This window comes from Drosophila rhopaloa, unplaced genomic scaffold (assembly GCF_018152115.1).
Source record: "Drosophila rhopaloa isolate 14029-0021.01 unplaced genomic scaffold, ASM1815211v1 contig_115, whole genome shotgun sequence".
Lineage (NCBI taxonomy): Eukaryota > Metazoa > Arthropoda > Insecta > Diptera > Drosophilidae > Drosophila > Drosophila rhopaloa.
The window spans coordinates 2076571-2103670 of NW_025334990.1; the positions used below are offsets into that span (position 1 = coordinate 2076571).

At 44.0% G+C, this 27100-nt stretch overlaps 4 protein-coding genes across 5 annotated transcripts; all 4 read right to left on the reverse strand.

Moving 5' to 3' along the window:
- Positions 1 to 551: 551 nt before the first annotated feature.
- On the reverse strand, positions 552 to 1916 carry LOC108048719. The gene is made up of 2 exons (XM_017129546.2): positions 1461 to 1916; positions 552 to 1147 (listed from the first exon to the last, which is right to left on the reverse strand). The coding sequence occupies exons 1-2, from the start codon at positions 1815 to 1817 to the stop codon at positions 662 to 664; spliced, it is 843 nt and encodes a 280-aa protein (XP_016985035.2). The 5' UTR covers positions 1818 to 1916; the 3' UTR covers positions 552 to 661.
- Positions 1884 to 4272, reverse strand: LOC108048717 (solute carrier organic anion transporter family member 74D). Of its 2 annotated transcripts, none has more exons than XM_017129545.2 (6): positions 4081 to 4272; positions 3803 to 4032; positions 3434 to 3745; positions 2542 to 3380; positions 2177 to 2487; positions 1884 to 2114 (listed from the first exon to the last, which is right to left on the reverse strand). In XM_017129545.2, exons 1-6 carry the CDS (start codon positions 4257 to 4259, stop codon positions 1937 to 1939), a joined length of 2049 nt encoding a protein of 682 aa, XP_016985034.2. In that variant the 5' UTR covers positions 4260 to 4272; the 3' UTR covers positions 1884 to 1936. The 2 variants fall into 2 exon arrangements, with proteins under 2 accessions (XP_016985034.2, XP_016985033.2); XM_017129544.2 differs by having other exon boundaries at positions 3434 to 3757.
- Positions 4273 to 4705: 433 nt separating this feature from the next.
- LOC108048715 (solute carrier organic anion transporter family member 74D) lies at positions 4706 to 7159 on the reverse strand. The gene is made up of 5 exons (XM_017129542.2): positions 7002 to 7159; positions 6719 to 6948; positions 6339 to 6659; positions 5112 to 6279; positions 4706 to 5050 (listed from the first exon to the last, which is right to left on the reverse strand). The coding sequence occupies exons 1-5, from the start codon at positions 7139 to 7141 to the stop codon at positions 4855 to 4857; spliced, it is 2055 nt and encodes a 684-aa protein (XP_016985031.2). The 5' UTR covers positions 7142 to 7159; the 3' UTR covers positions 4706 to 4854.
- A 193-nt stretch (positions 7160 to 7352) lies between these two features.
- Positions 7353 to 11578, reverse strand: LOC108048714 (solute carrier organic anion transporter family member 74D). The gene is made up of 7 exons (XM_017129541.2): positions 10753 to 11578; positions 10387 to 10616; positions 9999 to 10331; positions 8340 to 9202; positions 8084 to 8212; positions 7706 to 8025; positions 7353 to 7651 (listed from the first exon to the last, which is right to left on the reverse strand). The coding sequence occupies exons 1-7, from the start codon at positions 11070 to 11072 to the stop codon at positions 7477 to 7479; spliced, it is 2370 nt and encodes a 789-aa protein (XP_016985030.1). The 5' UTR covers positions 11073 to 11578; the 3' UTR covers positions 7353 to 7476.
- Between the last annotated feature and the right edge of the window lie 15522 nt (positions 11579 to 27100).

The following is a 27100-nucleotide window of genomic DNA, read 5'->3' on the forward strand; positions in this document are numbered from 1 at the left end:
ATTAAGATTTATTTTTAATCCCTTGTTTAATTTTTCTTCTAATGCAGTATATAAAGTCAACTCTATTGTCCTACTTGGTACTTAATTCTTATTTAAGTTTTTTGTTCATCTGGGAGGTTGATATTTTATTTCATTTTATGCTCCTTTTTCTGCTGTTCCTAGTGCTCTTCCTCTTGGCCCTGGCACCTCTGCTCTTCCTGCTAATCTTCCTGCTCTTAATGGTACTCTTTCTTGTACTGCTCCTAGTGGTCTCATCCTAGATTGGCTTTTGTTAAATACACCTAATTTGGATAATATTTACCTTTCTTTCTGGTTTTTAAATTTTTGTTTTATTTATATTGTAATCTAAGGCAGTTTATAATTAACTCTATCGAAGGCTTGGTAATTAATTCCTATTTAAGTTCTTTGTTATTTCATTTCATTTCTTGCTGCTCTTTCTACTTTTAATGCTCTTCCTGCTCTTTCTGCTAGTCTTCAGGCTCTTTCTGGTACTGTTCCTGGTAGTCGCGTTCAACGTTAAGAATACCTAATTTGGATATTATTTACATTAGTGTATTTAAATTTTTGTTTTATTTATAATTATAACGTCAACTCTATTGTCAAACTAGGTTCTTAATTCTTATTTAAATTTTTTGTTAATCCGGGATGTTGATATTTCATTTCAATTCTTGCTGCTCTTTCTGCTTTTCCTACTGGCCCTAGTGCTTTTCCTGCTGGCCCTGCCACTCTTCCTGCTCTTCCTACTCTTCCGGCTCTTTCTGGTACTCTTTCTGGTACTGATCCTGCTGGTCACATCCAAAGGTGGAATTTGTTCGATGGGAAGACTGAACAATCGGCATTCGGACCGCTCCTTCAGCAGACTGTTGGCAAACTTCTTCACTCCAGATATCTTGGTCACCCTCACATTGTTCATATTCTCAACCTTCAGTGCGGGGTACACCTCCACATCGCAACAGTTCTTGATAAGCAGCAGGTCACTATTGTTCGTGATGGGATACCGGAAGTAGAGATCCTTGCCGCAATCCAGGCACTTGTTCTTCATGCGCTTAAGCTGGAATTTGACCGGAAAGCACCGACCCACCATGGTGTTATTGTCCAGGATAACCGAATGCTTGTAGGTGGGTTTTGGCAAGGGTCGCTTGGTCCACTGTGGATTAGGGTGTCTTTAATTCGGGTCAAACAAGAAGAATAGTTTACAAAATATCTTAATAAATTGCTTGTAAACTAGGAAACATCATGATTTAATCAAGATACTATGTCTGATTGACATTCTCATTTAATGGTTTAATATCAAACCTTACCCATTATAATGTTTGACATTAATAAAGCGCAAACAGTCTTTCATTAATAAGAAAGGTTTAACTTTATCTTTTAACTTTAAATACTTAATTTCGCAGTGTTGTTAATTTTTGTGTTTGCCGATATACGCATTTTCGACCAAATTTTGATTTGTCACTTACCTCATTGAGGTGCAAATAGGTGTGAAGGGGCCTGCACGCCGCAGAGCAGAGATTGGGCCGAAGATTCTGCTCCTGGGCCACGCACATGGTGCAGCACCTCAGCTTGTCCTTGTCGGACTCCAGGAGCGGACGACCCTTGCTGCACTCCGCCCGGATGTTGATCTCCTGCCGCACGGGTCCGTCCGGCTCGATGGTGGCCTGGATGACATCTGCCTGCGGCTCGACTGCGCTTCCTCTGGGCGTTGATACCTTATAGTCGATGCACGGTCCGCAGGAGGACACGTAGCACTTCCGGCAAGGACCGTCGACCCAATTTTTAAGGATCACGCGCTGACAGCTGTTTTCCGGAGCGGACATTGTGCAGGTGAAAAATGAATGTTAGCAGGAAGACGAACAATTTGGAAATTGGAAGCAGTCAAAAAGTGAAACTTCAATCATAGCTAGTTTATTTGGTTTAACAAAAATAGGTAAGGTTTTTAATTCTGCTGAGATTTGGAATTCAGGCTTTTCATTTCCAATTCCTTATTCTGTGAACTGCTTTTCGGAGACTTCTCCTCATCAAATATCTTGAGATCCTTGGCATGATACCAAACGGAAATATTTAGGAAGCCGCCCAAAAATATAAAGGAAGCGGCTGTGAAATTCAAAGCGTATCTGCAAGACAAATAAACGTATAAATAAATAAATTTAAAATTAAAACCTTTAGAATTTCCCACCGCAAGGATTCCGTGTCATAGAGCCAACAGTTTCCTTTACTAGAGCAGGTCTTGCCCCACACCAAACAATAGTTGTCTATTAGCCAACCAAAGAAAATTGGACTGGGAATGAACGCAAGCAGGGAAGCCACCATTGAGCCCAATCCCAGAGCGAAGGTCTTGTCTTCTTGGGGGATGCAGCGCAGGGCGATGAGCAGGTTCGTTGATTTACTGGATGCTCCCACGAGTTTTAGGAAGCACATCACGCCCAGGAAGACAAGGAACTCGTTGAAGCAGTCTACTGGACAAGTGCCGTCCACAGCGAATTGGGACTGAAATGATGCAATCATAAATAAAGTAGCAATTCAGAGATGCAGATCACCCACCTCCGAAGTGGTCAAACTTGAAGACCCCAAGCACTGGCAGTCAGTGTAAATGGTCCTGCCCAGGGCATCCTTCGTCCTTTCTGAGCACCCCGCGTGGCAGGCGGAGATGTAGGTGATGTTCTCGGGACTGCAAACCGGAGCATAGTGCACGTAGTCGCAGTGACAGGAGGCACTGCAGCTGTCCCCGGCGGACAAGGTGGTCAGGGAGTTCAACCTGTCGCTGCCCTCACATCCGATGGCCACATAGCACAGGATTCCCGCCACCGTTACGAAGTCCACGATGGCATTCCAGCAGGCCATGGACCTGGCACTCGGCTTGTACTTGGAGATCACGTATCCGGAGATTAGGACTCCCGCGGCGGAGAATCCGAGGGCCACTGTTCCCGTGGCCATGGTCGCCGTGGCCGCCGATTGTCTGTACTGGGTTTCGATGTACTTTGGGGTGAATATCCAATAGGCCATGTAACCGAAGAAGTATAGGATGGATGCAAAGGTGTTGTACACATACACCTTGTTCCTCGCCAATCTCCTGACTGTCTTCATCATGTCCCCAAAGGAGCGCTCTTTGAGGGGCAGTGACATCTTCCTTTCCGTCTGCTTGAGTTGGAGACGTCTCTTTCGCGAACTGGGCAGCTCTTTGGGAAACATAAACAGGAATAGGGCAGAAATCAAGGTAATGGCAGCCAGGACTAGCCATCCCAGCCACCAGGCGCCCAACCAGCGGGGATCCTCCCGCCCAATCAGAGGTTCCAAGGTGGGTTCGATGTACAAGCGCAGGCAAAGAGCAGCCAGGGAATACCCAATTGCTGGACCCAGCATCCTCAATAATGAAGACATACCTAGTAGAAGGATAAATTATAAATACAATATAATCTATATTCACAATACTCACTCAACATGGCAGGTGTCTTGGACTTGGTGCCATTGTCGTCCAAGTAGGCAATGCCCAAAGTATAGAAAAGAGCCTGACCCACTCCCGAAATAAGCTGAGCCACAAACAGAAACACTTGCGGCACCCACTGACCCACCTCCTGGATACATCCTCCAGGACTCGACTGACATAATTTCTTGTCCTTCTCTTGCCTCGCCAAAGTTTCGTTGACCTGACCAAACTCCCGGGTCAGCTTAAGGGCATCCTCGCCAGCTCCGTAAAGGAAATGCAGGGAGCTTGTTAGCAGGCAAAAAGCCACGATGGTCAGTAAACCTAAACGGGACACTATATGTCTGAAATTGGAAAATCAGAACTCGGATCCTAGCTCACCAATTCCCATCCAGCGGGGACGATGCCCATTACCCGCATAATAACCCAGGAGGGCGGCCGTTAGCATCGTACTGATATCATTTCCCACCGAGATTATGCCAGTAATCTTTGTTGGTATTTTATAGCGCTTCTCCAAGGTCGTTATAGTAGCATTAAAGTAGGCAAAGGTCATTGTCATCACACAGCCCGCTAATCCATAGAGAATCACATACATTTGCTCAGTGGCAAATCTGCAATGGAATTATTAAGGTATTGTTGGAAAAGTTATAAGGCCTTACCTTTGCATAGAGGGACCCCTGAATATCCAGAAGCCACAGGCAGTGTCTTTATTGTCCTCTTCCTTTTCCGTTTCATCTTCAGGCGAATCCTTTAACTTTTCCGGGATGACTAATGCCTTTTGAATAAAGGGCAAGGTTTCACTTGACTCTAGGGTTTCCTGCTTTCGGTCTTCCGCCATGTTTCAACCTTTGTCTCCAAACAGCTCGTCTGAACTGATTCCATCTATCCGAGGTCGCCCCACGATATAGCCAGCTGGATCTTGTGAGCAAACAGCTTTAAGGTCTTATCAAAGCTGTCAGATTAGACAGTGAGGATCAGGCAGGCGACACTTATATAGTATGTAAGAAATTAAATTTTCAGACCAGTTAATTGACGGGACTCCCTTATCACGATTTGGTATCTATTTCGGAAACGTGTGAAATTCTGGCACAATTTTTTATCATTTGTGGGCCACGTCTCCCCAGATAATAATATACTTATCAAGGTACAATAAATAACATCTTCATTTCTTCATAGGGGATCTTATTTATTATCCGTCACATTGTGTATTTCTAATCTCTAAAGAAAGAAATCCACATTTGCAAAGCTGAATTTTTATTTTTCCAAAAAGGTGTGCATTTAATATAGATATTTAAAAGTAGTAGGGTATATTTTATAGGTGTTAAAGAAGGGCAGTTTGAAAAACTATAAAATTGATAATATTTAAACTCAAGTTTTTGGTTTTAAGGATTATAATTAATGTTTTATAAGTTTACAGGCAGAGGTATGTAATCTTACGGATTATTTAATGTTCCTGTTTGAACAATTACTTTTGGCTTTTCCTTAAGCTCTATTTCTTCATCCTTTTTGGTCTGGTTTACGGTTTCCTCTTCATCGAACACTTTTATATCCTTGGCATGATACCAGACTCCAATATTCCAAAAGCTGCCAACGAAAATCAAAGAGGCACACACGAGGTTCATTGTGTACCTGAAGAAAGGAGTAACAGCTTTTATTTATACTCTAATTGCTGCCCAATTGAATCACTCACCTTAAGGACTTCGTGTCATATATCCAGCAGTTGCCCTTGGAGCTACATGTCTTTCCCCAAACCAGGCAATAGCTGTCCAGCATATAACCGAACACAATGGGGCTGGGAATGAAGGTCAGCACGGAGTAAACCATGCTACTGAATCCCAGGGAAAAGGTCTTATCCCTCGAGGGAACGCATCGCAGGGCTAGGAGCAGATTACTCGATCTCCCAGTGGCCCCGACGAACTTCAGGAAGCACATGACGGCCATGAAGATGATGAACTGCTTGTTGCAATCCACCGGACAGGCTCCATCCATTGCGATCTGCGACTGGGAGGCCAGGGATGTTAGGCCGGACAAGGAGGTCAGGTTGGGGGAGTTGCCCATGCACCGGCAGCCCGAGTAAATGGTCTTCCCCAGCGCATCCAGTCCCTTTTCGGTGCACCCCGCATGGCAGGCGGATATGTAGGTGATGTTCTCCGGACTGCAAACCGGGGAGTAGTACACGTACTCACAGTCACAGGAGGCACTGCAGCTGTCGCCAGTCGGAAGAATGGACAGCGAGTTGGCCCGATCGCTCTCGTCGCATCCCACCAGGATATAGCAAAGGATTCCGGCCACCGTGAGGTAGTCCACCACGAAGTTCCAGGCAGCCATTGCCCTGGCACTCGGCTTGTACTTGGAGATCACGTAGCCAGAGATCAGAACTCCTGCGGCTGAGAAGCCCAGCGCCCAGGTTCCCGTGGCCATTGTGGAGGTGGACGCCGATTGTCGGTACTGGATCTCAATGTACTTCGGGGTGAATATCCAGAACGGCATGTAGCCGAAGAAGTACAGTATCGAGGCAAGCATGTTGTAGACATACACTTTGTTGCGGGCCAGTCGCTTCAGCGAGTCCAGCATGTCCTGAAAGGAGCGCTTCGCCAAAGGGATGTCCTCGTCGTCGTCTGCCTTCAAACGCCTTGCCTTGGCACTGGGCATCTCCTTGGGGAACATGCCCACAAAGACTGCCGCGATCAGCAGGATAACGGTGATGAGAATCCAGCCCAGCCACCAAGCTCCCATCCATCGGGGATCCTTTGTGGTGATCAGAGGCGTCTTGAAGGGATCGATGTACAGCCTCAGGCACAAGGAGACTATGGAGAAGCCCATGGCAGGACCCAGCATCCGCAGAAAGGTGGTCAAACCTTGGGACAACAAAGGTTTAATTTCGGATTGAGTTTGGGGAACTGATTTCAAACCATACTAAGCATAGCCGGCGTCTTGGAACTCGCCGAACTGTCGTCCATGTAGGACAGACCCGGCGCGTAGAAGAGGGAGCACCCAATGCCCCCCACGAACTGGGCGATGAAGAACAGCACGATGGGCATGTAGTCTTCAGCGCCCTTCACACAATTCGAGTTCTTCTCGTGGCAAAGGGCGTCATTCTTCTCCGTGGAATTTACAGAGGTATCAATGGATTCCGTCAGCCCGTACTCCTCCGTCAGTCTTAGGGCCTCTTCACCGGCTCCGTAGAAAAAGTGTGGGGTCAACATGAGCAGGCAGAAAAGTGCTATAATGATGAGACCTACAAAAATTCAAGGGAGTGACTAACCAAAGTAGATATCTTGACTTCAGGAATGTTACCCAATGCAACCCATCGCGGGCGATGTCCTCGACTGGCATAGTAGCTCAAAAAAGCAGAGGAGAAGACTGTGCTTATATCATTACCCACTGTTATGAGGCCCGATATCTTGGTGGGTATATTGAAGCGCTTCTCCATCGTCGTAATGGTTCCAGTGAAGTAGGTAAAGGCCATGGCCAGAAAGCAGCCAGCTAAACCGTACATAATTACGAACATATGCGCAGTGGCAAATCTGCAGACGAGGATTATATTATCGAACAATTAGTCCAAGGCAGAATGATCTACCTCTGTAAAGTCGGTCCCTTGAATATTGAGAAGCCACAGGAGGTGTCCGAAGACTCCAGTTCCTTCTGCTTCTCAGGTGCATTTCTCCCGGCTTCTTTATCCTTCAAAAACTTGGAGGTTTCAATCTCTTCACTGGCCATGACGATCCTTAACCGTCGAACTACTTCAATACACTGAACCCCCAAGTCAAAGTTAAGTTGCAATAGACTAAGGGGCAAACAAAAAAGCTGCTAGATAACGGATAACAACCTTCATTTTTACAGCGTAACCCGTCTCAGGTTTATCTTTACAATTGGGATCTGTTTTTTAATTGTCAGCAATTACCATACGAGTATATACAGTGGGGCAACCTTACTGTTACAATACCGTTTATTATGGTACTGGACTCTATGGGGGAAATCACACTTGGATATTGACAAATCAAGGCACCAAAACTCTCACTCACACAGCACTTAGGCGTAATAATAACTTAGGTCTAGATCTCTGTATTCTTCTCGTTGCTGGCCTCCTCCTCTTGCTGGACGATCTTCATCTCCAACTCCTTGACTTCCTCGTCGAAGATTTTCAGGTCCTTGGCGTAGTACCAGACCCCCAGATCGAAAATGGCCCCAATGGCAATAAAGACAGCTGCGGTGAAGTTCAGGGTGTATCTAAAATGGGAATTATTATATTGTGTTGTTTGAGTTCTTTCTGGGTGGACTCACCTCATGGAGAGCGGATCGTAGAGCCAGCAGTTTCCCTTGTTTGTGCAGGTCTTGCCCCACACCAGGCAGACCCTATCGAAGACCCAGCCGAAGAATATCGGACTGGGAATGAAGGCCAGCATCGAGCACAGGGTCATCCCGAAGCCCATGGCCGCCGTCTTGTCCTTCTCTGGAACACATCGCACGGACACCAGGAAATTGGAGGCCCTGCCACTGGCGCCCACGAACTTCAGGCAGCACATCACGGCCAAGAAGGCCACGAATTGCGTCCAGCAGTTCACCGGACAGGCTCCGGGCATCGCCTGCCCATTGGCTAGATCCTGGAAAAGTCAGTTGAACTTAGGTTCTTAGGGTATGGAATAGGTATAATTAGTTTACCTCCAATTGGGTAAGAACCGAAGTGTCCTGGCTGAAGTTATCGCTACTCAAATCTAAGCTGGTTAGGCGCTTGAATTGACTTGTGGAATTGGCAGCAGTGCCAGGAATACAGGAGCAATCGTAGAAGATCTATTGGAATTCAAAGTAAGCAATAGGTATTTGAAATACAAACATAGAAAGAAGAAATCAAAGATTTCAATAACAAAACCACATGTTATATTAGACAAATTGGACGATCTGAAACTAGATTACTTACCTTTTTTCCTTCGGAATTGACGTGCAAGCTTTTGCATCCAGCGTGGCAGGCGGAGATGTAGGTCATTTTGTTCTCCCCGCAAACCGGAGAATAGCGAACGTAGTCGCAGGAGCAGGCCGAATTGCAGGTGGTGGTGTTGTCGCCGAGGGAACTGTCGTGGATGTTGACGATCACGGAACTCTCATTTCCCGGGCAGCCGATGAAGGCGTAGGCCAGGATGCCGGCCACCGTGAGGAAGCCCACAATCACGTTCCAGGCGGCCATGTATCGGGCCCTGGGCTTATACCTCGAGATGATGAAACCGGATAGGAGCACTCCCACGGCGGAGAAGGCCAGGGCCACTGTTCCGGTGACCATGGAGGAGGTGGCCGCCGACTGGCGGTACTGCACCTCGATGTACTTGGGCGTGAATATCCAGTAGGGTGTGTAGCCCACCAGGTAGAAGATGCTCGACAGAGTGTTGCACATGTACGTCTTGTTGGTGACCAGGCGGCGGAAGGTCTTCAGCATGTCCTGGAAGGAGGCCGTCGCCTCCACAGGTGCCTTTTGGTCCAGTTCGGCTGTTAGTCGCTCCATCTCCGTCTTCTTCAACGAAAGCCGCTCCTTCTCACGCCGGCGATTCTCCTCCACCTTCCGGCGGGCCACTGCTCTGGGCAGCTCCTTGGGAAACATGGAGAGGAAGACCCCGGAGAAGGAGAGCAGGCCGCCCATCACCAGCCATCCCAGCCACCAGGCGCCCAGCCAGCGAGGATCCTTGTTGTTGATCACCGGATGCATCTGCGGGGCGATGTACAGGCGCAGGCAGAAGGAGGCCAAGGCGTATCCGATGGCAGGACCCAGCATGCGCAGGAAGTACGAAAGACCTGGAAAGGAGTTGCTTCTATAATTTATATACGTATATGGTTCAATAAATGCCACAGGTTGCATTAACGGTTATCTTCTTAGAGATATGCACATAATTTAATCTAAGTACAAACAGAGATCCACTAGCTTGTCTAGCTGGTATTAAAATATTTAGAAAAGATAACACTTTATTTTCTGACATCAAACAGCAAAAATATTGAAGTCAAAAATTTATCTCAGCTGCAATTTTTATACCCATTATTCGTAGAGTAAGGGGGTATATTTGTAAAAAAAATGAAATGTAACAAATGAAATATATTATTTAAAGCTTTGCTTATACAGTGTATCATATCGAAACTTCCAGGAAAATCAGCTTATTAATAATATTTAATATGCATTATATCAAATTGTGTTAATATTTTAAGAACGAATATTATGTTGACGGGTTTTCAGAATTCATAAAATTATTAACTAGCTTTTACAATAATTTTTGCCTAGGCCTCGCCTTAGAATATAGTTATTCCATTTACGACCTTTTTAATATTCATGAATAAGGGGGTAAGTTCATTTGTTATTTTGTTAACCTGCCAGATAAATCTGCTGGATACCAGATCTTACAGATGCCTTCTTTTTTGACTCTCATCTTTCGGTTTTTCCCTAAACTTTTAATGCTAAATTGCCCTGAATCAGCGTGAAGTAGCCACTCCCCCAAGATATGATTGTGTTAACTTATCACACTAAACACATAGACACAAGAGCCAAAAGATTAACATTTCGACAGTTTTGGTTGGCTAAAACTGGTACACTGATACTCACTCAGCAAGGCCGGAGTCTTGGACTTCTTAGTGTTGTCGTCCATGTAGGACACACCCAGAGTGTAGTACAGGGATCCCCCGATTCCAGATATGAACTGAGCCACAAAGAGCAGGAGTTGTGGGGCGAAGTTTCCTTCGCCGACCTCGCACTCCGCTCCTCCTCCACTCAAGCGGCACAGGGTCTTCGATCGCTCCTCCTCGATGGCCTCCATGGTGGCATTCTCATCCGGCATCCCGCCAAACTCCGAGGTCAGAGCCAGTGCATCCTCGCCGGGTCCGTAGAGGAAATGTGGTGCGGTGGTCAGAACGCAGAAGAGAACGATGGTGAGAAGACCTGAAGCAGGCAGTGTTACATGATCTGAGAAACCCTTTACCAGTAAATATCTTACCAAATCCAATCCATCTCGGCCGATGACCTTTTCCCGCATAGTAGGCTAAAACGGCAGACACCAAAGTCTGACTTATGTCATTTCCAACCGATATAATGCCGGTGTTCTTCGAGGGTATCTTAAAACGCTTTTCTATGGTGGTGATGGTGCCATTAAAGTATGCATATGTCATCGAAAAGATACAGCCCACGATGCCGTATAGCAAAACATAAGCTGTTTGATTGGCAAAGCTGAAGGAAAGGAATTTAGTAAAGGGGATTCAATATCAGTGATATTCACATTATTTGGGAAAAGTATCCTTTCTATACTTTTGTAGATTAGTTTATATTTAAAGTTAAATCTATAAGAAACAAGTGCTTAACTTACCGCTGGTAGAACTTCCCCTTGAATATCCAAAAGCCGCAAGTCACGTTCTTCTCCAGCGGCGATTCCCTCAGCAGCTTGTTAATTTCCGCGGTCATGAGGCGATCCTGTGCGGATTTCTGTTTCTTCTTCTTGGGCTTGGCTGTCTTGGGAGTGGGTTCCTCCTCGCCCAGATTGATGCCCGCCTCCTTCTCCTTGTCGCAGGTCTTGCCGTTGTCCAGAAGCCTGGACTCAACGTCGGATTCATCGCGAACCTCTGGGCCGCCAGTCTTGACATCCTGCTCCTCGGGTCCCAGGCTACTGGGATTCTCGCTCTGCACCATCCTGATTGTCTTTACTTGGGTCGCGGTCGCACTCAGCACATTGATACCTTTCGCTTTGGGGCACCGAACTCACACACACATGCACTGCGCACTGCGACTATATCCCAAGTCGGCACTTTCGCAGTCGCTCACAATGTCTCTTAATTTTCGCCAGATCTTTCGCGGGCAATTAGCTAATTGCTTGGGGATCGGATCTAGAAAACAACCTGGCGCGTGGACGGTCGCGGATCGAGTGGCATGATGTGGTCCGGTGGCCGCGGATCTTAACTGTATCGGGGGACAGTCGGATCCAGACAGACTTCCCCAGGCCCTCGCCCAAAATAGTGACGTTCCGGCAGGTTGTGCCAAATATTTTATCAAAATATTATCTCAGGCCGAGTTATCACTCCCCCAGAGCCATTGAGCTAATCTTGGAAGATGTTCGAGACACGTTGTTGCTCGCTCATGCTGCTTCTGTTGTCGCCTGCGAAATTTACAATTTGTTTGCGGGTTGAGTTGGGCTACTAAAATTATAAAATAGACAGCTAAAGTGTGTGATAAGAGCGGCTCCAGACGGAAGATGAGCGGTGGACGGTGGACGTGGGGACCTATCTTATAGCGCCATGTTTGCACATTGATGAGCACGTAAATCTCAGCACAGTCATTGCCAGAGATTTCCAGGGAAACGAGAACTAAAGATACCCCCCCGGACAAACACTATAGTTGCCTGCTCATTGTTTTTGCCGCGGATTAGGGACGGGATCAATGTGATATAGTTGCTATCGCTGCCCCTGTGTGAGTGGCAAATTAGTTTAGTCAGAGTGCTGGAGAGCGAATTTCGTTTATTATTGTCAGTCCGGATTCGGCTTTTCCTCACGCCTTCTCTCCGAATAACAGAATCTTTCTCAATGCCCCAACGTGTGCTCTATTATTTAATGTGTACCCCCATGTGTGTGTCTGTGTGTGTAGCTTATGTGCCGCCACAATTCACTTAGCATATTTAAATTTATGCGCAGCTTATCACTTGAACTTTATCTTGATTGTACTGTTCTTGATAAATATTTGAATAGAAACTCATCCAGAACTTCGCTCCTTGAACTTTACTTTCATTTCACACTTCGGGCTAATTCTTGTAATTTATTTGCCCTTGCATAACTTACGAGTACTATTTATTTATTTTGATTCGTTTTGTTTCGATCGCGACCTACGGAATAGCGAGGGCGGTTGCTGAGACGATCTCAATTCGGGCAAGACCGTAAACGAACTAAACTAAACTAATCTAAGCGCAGCGTGTTCTGGATGCTCCACGAAATGGTCACTCATTTCAGGAAGATTTCTCATATATTTCATTTGCCGAGCCCACTCGGAAAGCTTAGCTTTAGCTTCGACTTGGGTTCGGATTTGGATTTGGGTTCGGAATCGGAATCGGACTCGGACTCGGGCTCTTTAGCTTCGTATTTTGGCTGTGTCACTGACATCAATTCCCAGTCAAAATAGTTGGATCGCAGTTACCTATATATATCCCAGAGTTCTTATGTGCCTAAGAACTCGCTCTAGTAAATTGGCTACTCACAGTCGATTCGTCGGATGAATGACGGCGAATGAAAGTGAAACCGTTGAGTAATTATGGGCATTCACAAAGGGCATTCTCTTTCTATTCAGATAATTTTCGGCGGTGTGGAGTGAGGAAACAAATCAATAGTGTGACATTAAATTTATATATTTGTTGGCTTCTGAGGTAAAGACCTCAAAAGCTTAAGAAAAACGAATAGGCTAACACACAGAAGCATGAAACTTAAGAAGCATTTCCACGAGGAAGCAAATCGATGAGATCAAACTAAACAGTTTCCAATTTGTGGTATTAACTTAGAGATACTGAGACCTGCGGTTGCTAATAGCTGAGCTCCAACCCCCCCACTCACATAGAAAGATGTTCCATTGTCTGGGGTATCAGGTTTCCAAGAAAGCTCCCCCTCCGTTGCTCTTCCACTTATTTTTTAGATCGTAAACGATAAGCCACACTATGCCCAGGTTTTTCCCCATCGCCAGCAAATTGAATTCAAATTGCAATTACAGCGAGCACATATGTAGGCAGTGGCAGTAGCTTAAAAATAATCCCAAGACATGACTTCCTTGAAAAACACACACACATATGCAGATGTATCCTTAGAGGGAACATCATATGTTCCGGCAGGGCAATAAAAATCAAAGGCATAATTTCATGATATCAATTGAGCGGCAATAAAACGCCAGCCCAAGCATGTTTATTATTATTTCTTATTATTATTTTTCATTTTCCCAACACCAGCTGCCGTCTCATTCGCATTTCCGCTCTATTTCTATCTTGGCGTATGCAAAAAATAAGGAAACCAGGAGCAAATGTGACCGCGGTTGTTATGGGGGATTTCCATATACCACCAGGGCTCAGCATAAATAACAACAAATGAGCCGAGTGCGCGAAAAAGAGAGAGCGATATAGCCACACAATGTAGCATCTTTATCTTTGTTGTTGCGGTCCGCCTGTAAGTATGCTATATATATATGGCCCGATGTGAAAGAGCTCGCAATTCGAGCTGCTTTCTTTATGTCGCTGGCACGCGTTCGGTTTGCGATTTTATTTCCGGCCAAAACGTATGCAAATGTGTACTGCCCCGCCCCTTTTTGTTCCTTTTCCCAATTTCCCCCGCCCCCTTCTTATCGCGGCGGCACACATAAACAAGCGGAAGATGGAGCTGCAAGCGCTGACAATAAATAATAATTTTTTGTTTCTCCAAGTGAATCGGCATGAATTATAAACGCGAATGCGAAACTTGCTTATCGCCAGGATATGGAAAGTGGAGTTCTCCAACTGCGTGGGCGTCTCAAGTGAGGCGAAGGATGAATGCCGAGACGGCTTACCGACGCCACAGCAAACAGCGAGTGCGAGTGCGAGTACATTCCCATGCGGAATGCGGAGTTTCCGCTTCCGGTGGCAAAACGCGGGCCAAGAGACGTGCCAACTAAACCGCTTAAGCACTCAATTTGCGCGTGAAAAGGAACTTGACACCCACACATGCGAGTGTGGGTGTGCGTTTGTGTGTGTGTGGGCAACCACATAGGCCCAACTCCCCCCCGCCTTTCACTCCACTTTCCCTCCGCCTCGTCGACCGCGGCACATGTCAGCACTTTGTTGTGATTTCCGTTTCCGCTGTCGCTACATCCTCGACACCCCATCGCCCATCATCCTTTTACCCCTTCGTCGCATGTGTGGGTGTGTGGTGTGTGTGTGTGTGTGCTTATTGATATTGTTGTCTTCCTTGCATTCGCATTTAACGGCAGTTAGCATACGTTTCAGTTACGAGTGATGTATCCTTGAACACAGAAAGGGTAGTCAGGCATTTCAATAAACCTCAATAAACTTGGTTTAGTCGTATTTTCAGTAATAGATTTTAAAAAATATTTTCGCTCTTAATAAATAAGATCGTAAATGCCATTGTTTAAGCAATATATTGAAATATAAGTCATCCTTCTGCTTTTTAACAGTTAAACTTACAAATAACTTAAACGAAAATTTTTTCTATCTAATTTGACTGACTCTGGAAATATTGTTCAGTTTTAATTCGATTTAAAAACTAATATTTTTTTAAAGATAAATATCCTTTTTCTGCAGATCATATAAAATAATGATTTAATTTGTAGTTTATTTTTAAAAGCAAAATTAACTAAAATCATAACTGTCGACCTGAAGGTCAGCAACCTCACATTTTCTACAAATATTATACATAACTCTGAATTGAAAAAAAGTCAAACATTTTATTTTGTATCATATGTAAGTACGGGTTTTCCAGCTGGGTTATGGCTTCTTACCATTAAAGGGTATTGCAAATTCCAAGCAATACTTCCGATAACTCCTTTTATTGTGTTCATTGTAACCCTTGATAAGCGTAAATGTATTTATTTGTGACTTGCCCTATGACGCCGCACCCCCGGGAGCATCCACAACCCCCTCCTGCCTGCAACCCTCTCCCCCCTCCGTTCGTCAAGGTTGCGTGTGTGTCAAATTAGGGTTAAATGCTTCTCCCTTCCCATCCGCCCATCCATCCATCCGCCCATCCACCCATCTCTTCCCCTGTCTTCTTAGCTAATTTGTTGTTTTTACTTGGATTTTTTATACGCCGCTTTTGTTGCGGAATACTTTCCGGGCAGCTTAGGAGTTTTGAATGCTATACGCCCGACTGCTCTTGGCCTTAAGTAGGTCTTAAGTCTTCATTTGTCTACTCCTGCCGGGGAAATTATGCTGCGCCGTACCTCAACTCCTATGAAGTAAGCGCTTAATATGCCGACCGCATGGAAAACCCACAATTTTCCAGTCCAATTTTTGCTGTCAATTTAAGTTGTAATTAACAGACCGACGGCTGAGCACCCCTCCCACTCCTCCCTCCGAATAGTGGTCAAAAACCCCCAAAAAAAGAAATAAAAGAAGAATTTTGGAAGTCCTGGGTGAAAATTGGGGGAAGGCATATGGCATGCAGCTCACGTACGCTCATTACGCATTTGATAAATTTAGCATGAACGGAGGGGAGGGTGCAAACAGCACACCTTGAGCTCCCTTCCTGGGAAAAATCGAATACGCCAAGGCAAATGTCAAAATAGACAATGCACAGATTACCTGAATTACCCGGGAGGCTAGAGGAACTCATTCACTTTCGGCACATAATTAATCAAAAAATGGAAGCTCGAGCTGTCCGCTTTTGGGGCATCCAACATTGTGCCCCTGCCGGATTTGGGTCATTAAAAGCGTCCCGTGCATAATGAGCTCGACTGCCAAAAGGATTAAGATCCGAAAGCTGGCCAACATTTTTAATGTGCCCCTCATGCGCTGCGGGTCGCTGCTCCTGGCTCTCCATTCGCTTTGTCTTGCTTCCCTGCCCGCCGACTCTTCAGCCATTCACATTTTTAATTCCTTTGCTTTTTATATTTTGATTCCTTTTTGCCCGTTGTTGATGCATCTTATGCCACTTCGGCGAAAGCGGCTCGGAAAAATAAGCTTAGGAATGGAAAACAAACCGCTGCCTAACCTCCACTCCAATTTCCCTTTTTCATTGTGTGTATTTCTGTGTATATCTATCGTTTTTCCGATTTTAATTCCTGTTTTTTCCGCTTGCGTTTACTCAATTAGAGGACCTTTCTCTTCCCGGGAAACTGCGCTTAACCGGGCACGGTATTTTTTCTACTTTTTAGAGCCCTCGCCCGTGACCACTTAAGTATGCTAAGCTCACAGCTTAATCTTGCTCAGGGGTTTGACCTCTTTCGATCACGTTTTGCCTTCGTTTTTAATTGTGTTTCATGCCTTTTTTGCCTTAACCATTTTCTTAAAATACACGCCTTAGAAAATCTCGGGTTTGAATGGTAGTAAGCTCGCTTCCATTGATAAATTTCAGGCAATATGCTGTAATAAACTGAAAAAAAACCAATTTCAGAAACTTAATTTTTCAGCGATTATGTTTGTAAATATTTTCCTAGCCACCCCAAGCCAGGGAAAACCTTTCCAGAATCTGTGTCCAATGGGCAAACCAAAAGACAAGCAGAGTCTCTTTATCATCGACAAACATAGCAGCCCTCTCATCCCCGAAACATCATCATGTTTTACCCACCCTTCGCAGGTCTCAAATATGAATTTATTTTCCATACTTTTCATCTCATTTCTCTTTGTGTTGTTTTTGTCTTTTCCGTTTTTTTTTTTGTACTATAAGTCCTTGTAAAGTGACCCTTTTAATTTTCCTTGCGCTTCGTATTGTTGCCACTTAATGTATCTGTATCTGTATCTGAATCCCCAACCCACGTATTTCGAGCATTTCCCTCGGCTTTTGTCATATCGTTAATATATTCATGCGGCGCATTTTTTGCGGTTTGACACGCTTGTTCTGTTCCGATTCCCCGATTTGATCAGGGTTTCTTTTTATTTTGGGACATTGGAGTGGAGTTTCTGTCTGATTGAATGTATTAAGGTATCCCTGGCGCTGGAAAAGTTCAATTTGCATTCAACTTTTTAATTGCATTCATTTGTGCAGAAAGTATCTTTGGCATTTACTTTTGGCTGCATCTTCTGTCGGCATGGATGGAACTTCAAATAAGTTTATTTCTTAATTTCATTAAAATTATAATTGCAACCAAAGCAGGCGAAAATATTTTTTCAACTTAGCACTCGCCTTGCGAGAACTTTATTTCTAATCAATGGCCTGCGCCAAACACATAATTCAACTATTGAGCACTCTAACTAAATTAGTTGGAAAATTAGATTGTCTTTGTGAGCTTTTCTCGAAATTCTCTTTGCTCCAATGAATGGAGAAAAGACAGCCATCGCATACCAATGCCAAGTGTCCTCTTGGACTGAATCCCGAAATGGCTTCCGGTTGAAGAAGTCGAACGCCACAAGGATATCGCTGGGGGCATTAAACGTTTTCTAATTAAGTGCGCCCTGGCTTGCTCGCTGTCCTGCCATTTTATTGTTGTTCTGGGCCAGGATAACGAGTGCTTCTTGGCCAGAACCAGCGATGCGATTCCCTTTCGATTTGTAATTCCTCGCAAAAAGGGTTAAAAAATGTAAATGGAAATGCGGCGGTGTCAGTTGCACGGACTTATTGGATTAGAAGAAAACTGCCTCGGTTCTGCTTCAATGTACCGACTTGGGATGGTTTCTGGAAACCGAAGACATTTAATGACAGGATTTTACACAACTTGGGATTCATTTCCTCCCCTCGGCAAACTTTGTTTCATTAGAGAAATCACGAGAAGAAAAAAATATATGAAAGACGCGATTATCGGTGTCCTTTCTTCCCCGAAAAACGTATTTTCCTCGGCCTTCGTTCAAAGTTATTGAATATTCCGTTTTGTGTTTGTTTAATTACCAACTTTTTTTCCATTGACAAGTGCATTTTAATTTCTTCGTCGCTTCTTTTTATATTTGCCTCTGATTTTTAATCTGCCTATTTAATTTTTCGGTAAGTTTTTCTTTGATGTCAAAACTTTTCCTTTTAATTTCCACACAGCGCCTTTTTTCTCTACTGTTTGTCTAGGCAATCTTAAGCTTATTTTCTGTTTAATTAGCATTTCGCAGGTAAGTGCTCTTAATACTCGTCTGATTGGTGAAAAAATGTACTGAAATGCGGAGCTAGTTAGGAGAAAATGAACTACATTTTTGGTTAGCTCTCTAAAGTATGCTAACTTAATATGTTCCTCACCCTTTTTGTCAGCTTGGCCACCATCCAATTTCAATTAGATTCGAATGCAACCAACTGTGAAATAAACAAGAAATCACTTAATGCCAACAATTACATAAGCAATTAAGTCCCGCCTGCGAGTGTCCTGCCAAAGGAGTCACCGCCGAACTTTAGCCGGCAAACGGGGCACATCGAATCGAAGTCGATTACGTTGGCAGAATACGAAAAGCAGCCAGCTCGACTACTTAACTGGTCAAACATCGAAGGGGGTTCAGAGGTCGCAAAGTCGGACAAGTTTTTTGCGGAGCCCTCTTCTGCTTATGAAAACAACATGGATTCGGCCAATTTGTTGTTGACTTGTTTGGCATTTGATACTTGATACGCTTATGGGCCATTCGGAAGAGGGAAACAAGTAAAGCTCACATGCGAGACTGATAAGCTACTTGAATGCTGCAGATTTCCCCCCGACTGCTGCTTAAAATATTTATAAAAATATGAAAAGGCTGCAATAAAAGGAGCGTCCTGTCCCGCCAGACTAAGCTGATATTGTCAAGCCCAACTAGGCGTATGCGTGATGTGTGTGCGTCCCCAACTATAAGTCGAGCACTTACTTACCCCGCCCCCGCCCCTCGTTTTTTATGTGTGCCCTGGCCGATAAAGTCAACACAATGATAAATCGTTGCAAGGGTCCGGCTTCCGACTCCCATGTGTGTGTATAATCGAATTTTTATTGATACAAGCAGCTTAGGTTGAAAGGATGTGGCCCCTGGACAAATACAAAATAAGTCGATACTTGGTCAAATAAAAAATATATACTAATACGCATTTGAATCAATTGGTCCTTATCAAGAGCTTCGCCAACGGCCCAGACAAATTACCTTATGAATATGTTTAAAGGCGGCAAGCCTCCATAATTGGCCATCGATTGTAAGCTGACTTTTCGATTTGGGGATGTGGAGGAGTTGGGTCGGGTCAAATGGCCAACAAATTGTAAGTCTGTCGATAGTGACTCACTGGCTCCGAAACACTCTTTCTCTTCACAACTTGGCTATAACTCAATTAGCTGTAAGGCAGCCAGCAAGGCAAGGCAAAAATTGTTGATAATTCATTTTTCCCTCAGCAACCCTTTGATTGAGTGACTTGCCTCAGAGCATCTTGATAAGATTAATCAAATTTTCATAAATTCTGCGCCGCGGAAGCGAAGTGCGGCACAAAGTAGCGTGAAATATGCTCGGCGTGTGGAAGGGATTTAGGCGTAATTGTATAAGAAAGGCGTAAGAAGAGCTCACAAAGTAGTGGATGGGGTTAAACAAAGGCGGGTAACTCAGCCTTTCGGCGTGACAATCGAGTTGACAGGGCTAAGAAGTCCTTTGCCACCCCTTCAGCCCCATAAAGAAAGTCCTCTGCCCCATCCCCCTCGTCATATAGTTTTCTTTTGTTACATACTTTTAGGCAGCGCACTTAATTAGCCGCCTGCCTGAATGAAGAAATCTAAAAGGTTGTGGAACACACACTTGCAAAGTGGCGGGAAGGGAAAGGTTTTAGGGGAGACCACAAAATAAATCTTTGGGTAAAACCCCATGTATGCTTGTAGTTCTGTAGCCCCTTTCATTGAGTATTTGCATTTAAAATTCTAAGACGTCTGAAAGCTTCTTTACCGTGGAACGCCGTAGATATTTGCCAAGTTGTGAGCAATCTTCGGGGTATCTATATCTTGTGGCCCACTGTAAGCAAGTCGCCTGATGAAGAATGCCCTGAAAACGAATATAAAATGTAAAACTAAATTTGCACGTTGCTCGCAGCGGCAGAAGAACATGGGTTTCGCCCAAACAAGACTGAAGGAAGATCTCAGTGAGCGGAAGCAGTTTCCTTTACCCAAACCGCTTAGGAATACTCGAAGGATGCGTTGCCAGGACACCTTCACCTCCAGCTATTAGCCCACTGCAGACTGTGAAAGAAATAAGGACTTAACAATCTTGACAACTACTTTCCGGTTGACATGCAATTTCCACCGTAGATAAATTGAAGCAAACCTGAAAACTGAAAACTGTTCAAAAAATCTGCGGAGCTGTGAAAGAAGGGAACGCCTGAAATGGGTTGGCAGTGCAAATTATTTCAGCTTCTGTTTCTGATTCTGCCTCATCACTTTTCATTGCGTTTATACTGTGGGTAAAAGGGGCGGGGCAGGGGGGTTAGCAAAGCCAAACACAATTGCCATCAACGCGAGGGACATGAAACGGAAGCTAGCTTGAAGCCGGCACGAAAATGCATTTTCCACCCGGCAAACCCATCAGCGTCCCATAAAAAGCCATCCCAGAGATAGTTGTCTCGATATCGGGCAGAGCCGTCGTCGCTGGAGAAGCAGTTTCCGTCCGAAAGCAGGAATTTACTTGACATTTTCATTAGTGCGGCACAGCCACAAAACACTTTGCCAGTCTGCCGCCAAAGGAGCAGAAATGGGAATGGAATCGGGATTGGGAAGCTGGCAGCCGCACTTTGATAGAGGGCTCACTCGTGGCTGCGTTCTGCCTGCGGTTTCTGGCAGGAATAAAAATGGCAAGGATTGCCTGCGGAACAGCACACATGAGTACAGTGGTGACAGCATTTTGGGAAAGTCAGTCAACAGAAGTAAATCAATGGCATTGCTGCAGGCGGATACAATATAAAAACAGAACTAAAGGGAAAAAGGACAACTATTTTAAAAAAGATAATAAGAAAATGATTACACCTTACCTATTATTTGTTTGCCGTCTAGCTTGGTTATAAGTTTAAGTTTAAACAACAATCAAATTAGAATCTCCATATAAGCTCAACGGGTTACAACATTCCCTTTTTTTGAAAATTTGTCAAACAGATTTGTCAGTTGATAAATTTTTTTGGAAAATAGAAACCAAAGCTATTGATTTCCGCAAGTCGAAGAAAATGTCTTACTTTTTGCAACAAAGAAATCATTTAGGTTTAAGTATCTTTAAAAATGGAATCGTTTTACGAGTTCTTTGATGTAAAACTTTCCATATTAAAAGCTTTATTTCCAACCCTTCTTATCAACATATGGACTTTTGTGAGGAATTTTTTGATTTTACACAAGAAAAATATTTAATTTGATCATAAATAAATAATAAAAATCATGCAATTGTTTGCACGCCACAAAAATGATACCTTCTTTTGGGAATCATTTTGAATAAGTAGAAAAAGGAGTTATAATCATATAAATTCTTCTATAAACAAGAGAGAACGCTATAGTCGGGTGCCCCGACTTTTAGATACCCGTTACTCAGGTAAAGGGAGTGCGAGGGAGATGGAGATAGAAACTTTGATCATGCATAACTTTTTAACGAATGGTCCGATTTGCTACATTTGGATAGGTATTGATAAACACAATAAAACTGCATTTTTACTTTTCCAAAATATTTAAATTTTTAAAATCGTATATAGGCGATTGTGGGCGTTAAAATGGGCGTGGCACCTTTTTGAAACAAACTTGCGCTGCGTAGGAACTCCTAGAATCTGCATGCAAAATGCCAATCTTCTAGCTTTTATAGTTTCCGAGATCTCAGCGTTCATACGGACAGACAGACAGACGGACAGACAGACGGACATGGCTAGATCGACTCGGCTAGTGACCCTGATCAAGAATATATATACTTTATAGGGTCGGAAACGCTTCCTTCTAGCTGTTACATACTTTTGCACGAATACAATATACCCTTTTACTCTACGAGTAACGGGTATAAAGAGTGTTGCTATTGGTCTTTTTATTTTTGTATCATCCGTAAGTATAGTTTTTTTATTAACTTGACAAAGTTTTTCTTTTGAAAGGTTTCGTTTAGAACCGTGTATTATCTGGCACAAGAATATTAAAAATTTTCCGTAGTTTAAATAAATAAATAAAGTCCTTGCCAACAGGTTTTTGGATATAAGTTTCAGCCTACAATATCAACTGTAAGATTACTTCCAAATTTCGTTGGCCACCATATCCACTGTACACATACGAGGTGGCCAGGCAATTGGCAGTCCCCTCCCCCAGTTGACGACCCCCTCCCACCCCTGCTGAGCCCACAGATCACGCACATAAACCCCATTTGGAATGGCTTAGTTCTTGGGGTTTCGCAGCCTCACGAAAACATTCCCGGTCCACGTCGACAGTTGTCACCGAACTCAGCCCGGTGGAGTGGGTTCTGGCGGGGATGGGGTTGCCGTTGTCGTCGAGGACGGGATGGATGGCGAGTCCGATAGAGAGCTTCTCATCTTGATTCCGCAGTGTGCTCCCTTTGCCCTTTTCCTCGGGCCGTGTCTGTGCTCGTGCCTAATGTTGTGGGAAATTGCATTAATTATTCTATTAGCAGCGTAATTCGTTCTTAATTGCATGATAAACTTTATTGCCTTTTAGGAGGATTGTGAGCATAAGTATAAGTGTATATTGCACGGCGAGTCACCCCTTCTCGCAGGATTCCCATTCGATGAAATGTTGCGCATAAGTAGAAATTTATTTCACTTAAGTGGACATCTTAGTTAGAGTGTAGGACTTAAGGTTGTGGTAGCTGAAAGGCGGAGATAGCGATGAATTCCGGACGATTCACGGCCCTTGATGGGGTAAGATACACTCACTTGCTAACCGGGCTGCTTAGCAACTTCAACCTTTTCCCCTTCAAGACGACTGTTTACCGCACCGACTCTGATTAGCCGCGATTTTGAACAGCACTTGACGCGATCGCCTATCGGAGATCTATCGGTGGACTGTTCAGTTGAGTTATCTAAGCGAAATCCAATTAAGCTTTATCGCCTCAAATTAATCAACGGGGAACAGCTGAACACAATAGCTAAGCAAACAGAATCGTTCCTAAGTCAATATTAATCAAATCGCAAAACCAAATGAACTTATCGATCTTGGCTAGGTGGGGCAGGTATTCCAGGGTATAGTGTTTTTCAGCACTGGGTATTGTCCACTCGAGGCGACCTCACTCGCTTTAAAAGATTTCCCTTCCGAGATAAGCCCTGTGAGAGTGGAGTACTCCAGCCGAATTCGAGTTTCGACCGATCAAAGTGAGTGATTTTGTGATTTTGTTTGTTTGATTTTCGATTTTGTACCCCGATTCGATTCAGCAGAGTCCGTGTTTGTTTAGGCAACGAACACGAGCCGGCTCTCAGTTTTTAACCAATATTTACCGCCCCCAGCCGCCGCCCACACAAAATGTTTTGCCCGGCTTTCATCTCCCCACCCAGAAATGGTTTTCCTCTTTGGGGTCCACAGTCCCCGTTCTCTGCATGCAATTAATTTAATTATGTGGTCATTTCAAACTATCCTTTGGTCAGCCGGCTCTCTGCCCTGGCCCCCAAATGAGTTGCTTTTAGCGGAAAATGTTTGAAATGCTGAAATTGAGTTCAGCCCGCTCTATAGTTTAACCACATTTGCTGCTGGCCCATTGATGAAATTTGTGAAACTAGAAAATTGCGGTAAACTCTCCATAAAAGCCTCAAATTGGGTGCAGTTGCAGTTTATGAAACAATTTTAAATGAGTTTAGAGTGAAATATTTTTTATTTTCTCGTGGTGTTTCATATTTTGAAAAGCTTTCTGGAAAATAACAAAGGGGAAACTAGACCAACGTATTTATTTATTTAAAACGATTTTCAGTTGTTCATTTTTGATAATATATTTTAAATAATTTAATTTCCAAGGAAAATTGTCCTTCAATGTCGGTTTTTAATTCACGTAAACCGTTGAATTTGGGATAATACTTTTTTCAAGAAATAAACTCTTTCAATTCAATCCAAATCATTTTTTATTGTTGCATTAATGGAAGAGTAAATATAATTTACTTTAGTTTTATAATTTGGCAAAGGTTTGAAATATGGAAAAAAAAGTTTTTTCGTCGCTTTAAAGCGTGTTCTTTTTTTTTTTAATAGGGGCAGAATGTATTGGGTATCTCATAGTAAGTAGTATTTTACCTTCTTCTCACTTATTAAGGAAAGCAACAAATAAAAACATTAAAAATATTAAACTATGATATTAAATGGAATGACACCGAAATAAATACAATCTCTTTAATAGTTCTAGTACTTGTTACTAGTAAATCTAAAAATCCCCCACCTTTAAATATTTTCTACTGCACTCCATGTGATTATTTGCGTTAATTTTGTAGACCATCTAAAAATAAACCATTACCGAAATGAGCAAATACAGCGGGCAAATCGCGCAAGGTCCCCTGCGAGTGGGTGAAGGTGGGTGGGTGTGGCACACGGTCTTTTTGCGGACCCGCAGACGAGACCGAGACCTCAATGGCAGGGCAAACAAAGTCAAGTGTTGCCCGTGGAGACGGGCACATGGAAACCGGAGAATAGAGCTCGGGAGTCAGGTAGTCTGGCAGATGCGATTGTTTGGCCAACAGCAGATACGCAAGCGACTTTTGGCTAAGGCGAGAGGTCAATATTTGCATGGGCGATAAGCCGGTATCTAGGTGTATCTTTTTAATTAGGGATTTGTCCGGACAAGACGGACGGCAGTGTCGAGCATCAAAGACAACAGGCCAACATCGCCGATATCAATTGCCTATCGATCTATCGATCGCGATAAGCAAACACACACTACTCGTCAAACATTGTTCGGCGGCATCGACAAAGTGGGAAAACAATCTGCTAACTTGTGGACACTGCGGCGACTCCATTTTGGTCTCCGATCTCGGTTTCATTGTCAAGCCACCAAAGTCGAGCTCCTTATCGCCGGGCGAAATTTACAAATCGATATCATGTTCGGAGCGAGCTTTTGAAGATGCCGGCCGAACGGTAACCGCAATCACTGCCACATCCGATTCCCCAGATACAGATACAGATACAGATACAAAGTCATCGAATTTATCTATTGACTTGAGACTCGAGTTTGGGCGTGTGGGGGTGGCATCTTCTCTCCGGTATCTCGGTATCAGTTAAATCAATTAAGGCTTTCAAGTGGAAGTTTTGCCGATCGCAACACGCTTACCAGTGTCACTGGGGCTGGGGCACCCATCACCACCCACTGCCACCCTCTGACACCCCTCTCCTTTCAATTACTTCAAGTGGGAAATGTGGTTATTCCATTTAATCATGAGGTGCGACTGGTCCAACAAAGCCAGTACATTGTTTGGCTAATGTCTCATACCTTTCCACTTCTTCGACTAATTGAAGTGCGTTCCTCGACCAAGGTTAGCCCTTTGAAAATGTCGGTCAGAGTCGGCATGATAACGAAATTGATTCAATATTGTTCAAGTTTCATATATGTTTCATCTTAATCGGAAATTTGGTAAATTCTCAGAAATTGTGAGTGTTTCTTCAAAAAGCCAAGCAGAGTTCCTGTGTTATTTTCTGAAATTAAATTTTAATGAAAAGTAAATTTGGAACAAATATGGAAACGCTTTCGTACTAATCCTTTTTTTTAAAAGCATTAACATCAAAAAATATTGTTTATTTTAAATGCTTTAAATACTTATTTTATTGAAATTAAATGTAATGTTTAACGATACAATGTTGATTAGCCCGTTATCAAATAATTAATCATAAAACTTTCTAAAATGTGCCACAAAAAAAGAAAAACTAAGCCTATTGTTCAAGGAATACTTTGTTCAGGGGATAACTTATTAATAACTTCTTGGTTTTTGGGGAAGTCAATAGACAATTAATACCTGGAAATAATAAAGTATGAATGAGAAAAGATATTAGAAATACATCTAAAGTTATTTATAGCAATTTAATTTCAATTACTTGCCAAGCCCAACTTAATTTTCAGTAATCTTGTTCCGCCATCTTCCGCGACATTCTTTCCGCTCGAAATCCCATTTTGCGGTTCAAGCAAGTAAATAGCGCTTCAAGTACATAATCGCCTATATAAGGAGCTCATATATGTACCCGCAATGGTATATATATTGGGGGAAAAAATAAAGGAAAACCCTAAATTGGCGCAGGCGCATTTGCAGCGGGCTCTGCTGAGCTCCAATGGCACCGCCAGCAGTGGATATCCCTGCCTCCAATCCCCCCCTCCCGGAACGTCGATACTTGAGCCAGGCGAATGGCAGCACTCCACTGGCACACACATCCTGGCGGCAGGATAATACCGAAGCTTCCCTAATCGGGCATTCGAGTTGGTTGGCCAGCAGCCAGACCGCCTGTTTCTGTAAATACTTCTGTACATAAGTTGCACAAGGGGCCGATGTCCTGGCTGTCGAGTGTATCCTTGAGTGCTCGAGTGGGTTGATAAGCCAGGCAGCAGGACCACCCAAAAAACAAGGACGCCCGAGCAGAGCGGAAATGTCAAGTTGACGCTCTCGCCGGAAGTGCTCAGTGCTCAGTGCTCGGATCTGAGAGCTGGGAGATAGAAAACAGGACAATGCCAGCGATACCAGGACTCTGTATTCCTTCCCGGCATTACCCAGTCCCCGGGTGCTGAAAAAAAGGGGCTGTGATGCGTTTAATCAACAATAAAATCAGAAATCAAAAACTTAATGAATGTCCTTTTGTCGTTACGCCGACACAATGACACCGAAGCAGGTTTTGTTTGGGGGTAGGGCTGATACTGATGCTGATGATGATGATGACGGGTAGCTGCCTCACTCCGCCGGGAGTGCCCGTTACGGCATCCGTGTCCGTGCCTGTGTCCGTATCCGTGTCCGTGCTTGTTGTGCCAGTGTCCGGGATGATGACTGCGATGATGTTGATGGGGCAATGACGGCAAACAGGGCTCTTAGCGTGGCTGATGGCTGCCACATTCCGTAATAGCGGTAACAGGGAATGGCCAGAACTGGCCCACTGCCCACCCGCCAAACGCTTAAAGTTGAAGCACTTCCCCACACGTTATAGCGCCATGCTGTCTCCATTGCACTGCC